Source organism: Mesoplodon densirostris, chromosome 5 (assembly GCF_025265405.1).
Source record: "Mesoplodon densirostris isolate mMesDen1 chromosome 5, mMesDen1 primary haplotype, whole genome shotgun sequence".
In the NCBI taxonomy this organism is placed as follows: domain Eukaryota; kingdom Metazoa; phylum Chordata; class Mammalia; order Artiodactyla; family Ziphiidae; genus Mesoplodon; species Mesoplodon densirostris.
This window is the reverse complement of record NC_082665.1, coordinates 14330494-14334300: the sequence shown is the minus strand read 5'-3', so window position 1 is coordinate 14334300 and position 3807 is coordinate 14330494. Positions and strand designations below refer to the sequence as shown.

At 34.6% G+C, this 3807-nt stretch overlaps 1 protein-coding gene across 1 annotated transcript; it reads right to left on the bottom strand.

Annotated features, from left to right (window-relative positions):
• Positions 1 to 240: 240 nt before the first annotated feature.
• LOC132490401 (keratin-associated protein 8-1) lies at positions 241 to 504 on the bottom strand. Its single transcript, XM_060098778.1, has one exon. It carries the CDS (start codon positions 502 to 504, stop codon positions 241 to 243), a length of 264 nt encoding a protein of 87 aa, XP_059954761.1.
• Positions 505 to 3807: the final 3303 nt, after the last annotated feature.

The window sequence follows — 3807 nt, the reverse complement described above, 5'->3', positions numbered from 1 at the left end:
AGCATGGTGAAAAATTCAAAAGTAATACATGTTTGCATGGCAAGTTTCTGCAAATGTCCCCATAAACATCATCCAGGGAAGACAGCTGGAGGCATCAAGTGGTTTTTCATTTTCTTCCCTTGAGACTCTGGCGCTAGGTCTGAAAAGCAGTGACTGGGAGGTTGATGAGCACATGAGGACTTGGAATTATGCCTCTCAGCTTTGGGAGAGAAGATTCCATGCCTCGGGTATTTCAGAAAATCAATAGAGAGCAAATGGCCAGAATCTTCTGTAGTCGAAAGCCCCACAGCCATTGTAGCCATAGCCAAAACCATAGCCCACTGGGTAGTGGGTGCTGACATAGCCACAGCCAACATTATACCCCAGGGGGTAGCTGTAGCTTTCCCAGTAGCATCCTGGGAAGACAGTGCTGGAGAAGTTGTTATAGCACATGGTGTCTGGAGTTGCAGGCTTAGATAGCAGTGGAATGCGTTTCCTCAGTGTGATGGATTCCCTACTCTCCATCCTTCTTTATATACCCTGGCTCTGGGGTGTGGTGAAAAACACAAGGCGTCATTTTCATTGACACCTGTTTGCTTCACGAATAGCTCATTAGTTTGTTTTGCTTGCTTAAGACATCTTTACACTTGCTTAAGAAATTTCTCATGTGATAGAACATAGGGGCAGGATTCCTTCAAATAAATTGTGTCCCTTCATTAAAATATGCGTTGCAGAGACTTCAAAGCACTGGGTCTTGTAGGTCCTAGACACAAGCCTCTGTGAGCAGGCATTACAATACCAAGAAATTTTCTGAGGTTGTTAACTGTTATTCAGTCCTCTTACTCTTTGAACGTCCATACCACACAGTTGGAATTCAAAAAATATGTGTTGAATAAATTAATAAATGAAATAACAAATACATAGTAAGACCACCTCAAAATGGAGATATTTCTTAGTATTCACCTGATTAAAGAATTCTTTTGCAGTATACAAGACAAATGCCAAATAGTTCATTGGAAAGACTCCTTTTTTCCCCTCTATCTATAGCTACCCTTTTTACAAAACTGGATACAATTTTAATTTTAATTATAGTACCTGGCTGAACTATATTTAACATCACATTTCTAAACCACTGCCTGAACTAATAATCTTGTGATTATAAAAAAAAAATGGAGCTTGTGGATTGATCCTATAAATAAATTGTCAAATATCATCTGTTGGTCTAATATGCTTTTCAAAGTAAATGTTGAAAATAATAACAGGATAAAAACAGAAATATTAATGGGAAATTTTACCTTGAAATGTACACTATTTTTTCCATTAGATCTAATAAAACCAGATTATCTAACAAATGTGATGATCTGGTAAAGAGCCAGATGACAATATTAAATCAAAGTTATTTCACTTTTAGAATGATCATGCACCCCAGGATTGGGAAAGAAAATCATTCCTCTCTCTAAATGGAAATTTAGTCCTCAAATATGAATTAAAGGAGGAATAAGATTGATCAAACCCATCTTGGGTCATGCAAGACTTAAAAAATTATTCTCAGATACCTGCATTAATATTCCTCGGAATGGCACTTAAGAGAAAATTTACAGAAAATACAGCAAAAGAGGACATATGGCACAGAAATAAAAAGACACAGAAATAAAAAGTCACAGAACTGCAAAGAATCATTCTTAGAAAGGCACAGAACAAATACATATTACATACTAGCCCCGAAAATTTTACTTTAGATTTCAGATGTAAATTTCCTTCTTGTTGCTAGCAGCTAAGACCTAAATTTCTGGAGGCATACAGAGGTCACAGGCTGACTCCAAGGACAAGGTGAGACACTTGGAAAAATGCAAAACTGTGACAGTGTTTCAACTACTAATTAGTTAATTATAACAGAGGTATTTTTGAAAATACACCCTGCTCTTGCACCATCCTTGTTCATGAACAAAGCTGTATGGCCACCTAGGGTGATTCAGCATTTAAACTTCAAATACCTCATGTGACTTATAGCTAAATAAGACCAGGGAATTACAATTAGCTTCACTCACAAAATATAAAGGCATTCAACAGCAGATCCTTCTCTAAAAATCATAGAATAATTTATTTCTTATTTCTACCGTCATCACATTGCCCTGCTCCATAAAGAAAAAAACTGATAATATTTGAAAAAAAGAAAAATTGAACAAAAATATCATCGTACAATGGAAAGAAAAAAGATTGAGTTAATGTTAAAATTCAGTTATGATGCTCTGTTTAAATAAGTTCCCCTCTTACTTGCCTACCCAATCGGACAATATGCTAGCTTTGCCCTGCAGGGCACAATACCCAACTCTGTATCTGAGTAGTAATGGTGAATAAAAATTAAAATATGTTGCCTTTTTAAAAACTTAAGCCGTATTTACAAAAAACATTCTGAATTTTCTCTAGAAAACAAGAAAATTTTAGGGAAATACATGATTTATCAAGTTATTTAAAAACAAAATCGGTAGCTAGCTTAATCTTACACTGGGTCTGTGAAAGCTTTATTATAGTATAGGTTTATCTAGGGAGGATCCAGGTTTTGTAGAGCCTGAAGTTTATACAATGTTGAGAAGCCTCTTGATGAAAAACAGTAAACATAAAAATATAAAATTCAGTACAAAAATAAACATTTGCTAAAATGATAAATCACAAATTTAAACACTAATAAAAGTCACAAATATTATAAAATTTTGAAAAAATGTTTTTACTACATAACTGCCTGACACATTTCTATAATATTTTTTCCATAGATGAGCTTTGGGCTCCACCATTTCAAATTTTTTCCTCCACTACTCATTCTATGCTGGATGCCATGGGGCTAATACATACTGAAATGTGACTTCTGGTCCTGCACACTCATGTCACAAATTCTGGGTGAATTGAAAGAGTAGATGGGAGAGAATTCCTGGAAGCCATCACCATACATGGATGACTAGAAATAGCCTAATTAGACACAGAAGTAACTGCAAACCACATAAATCTATCTCCCATATCCAAATTCAACTTCTCCTTAGCTAGATCCCAGAAAGGTCCATGGTCTCCCTAATGCCTTCCAGCTTGAGGGGAAGTGTGATTGTAGGGAACCCCAGGTGGAAAGCAGCAGCGGGCTAAACCAATTGCAGTTAAAATGTCTTACTTTTGTGAGTTTCTCAAAAAACTAGGGTCATGTGACATGGAGGTTTGAAAAACAGAAAAACATTATATTCTCACATATGAAATGACATGGTATTGAACAAATCTTTGCTGGGTATTTATTGGTTTAGATAAAGTTCATGACCCTTTATCTTTTAATAACAATGTTAAGATGTTATTTAATAAATATTCTGATTTCTTCTTTCATATTTATTTGATTTCAAATAAAATGTGACATGAATAAAGATAGGGAAAAACCTTGCTCTTTGATTTTCTACAAAGGAGCAAGAATGTATTGTGTACAGATCATAGAAATAGAGTCAATTCCAGTGTGCACAATAAAACAGTTCTTGTCTTATCAGTTTCAGATATAAAGTTCCCAGCTTCAAAATATTATAATTCATTAAAAATGAGAGAGAAATCACAAGGGAATGTTTTAAATGAATTTTAGAATATACATCAGTGTTACTCTATAATATAAAAGTTATATTTCATTCTTTTCATTTATTCTTACAAATATTTATTGAACACCTCCTATATTCCGGGCATGCTGTTAGGTGCTAGAAATCTAAAGACAAATTAGAAATGGTAATTAAATGGAAAATGATAAATAAATGAAAATGCAATGTTATATGTTCTACCCTGGAAGTCCACACTGCCCTCTTGTAGACTTCA

Excerpts from the sequence above, each read along its gene's own strand:
- LOC132490401 (XM_060098778.1), bottom strand. The coding sequence starts at position 504 with ATGGAGAGTAGGGAATCCATCACACTGAGGAAACGCATTCCACTGCTA.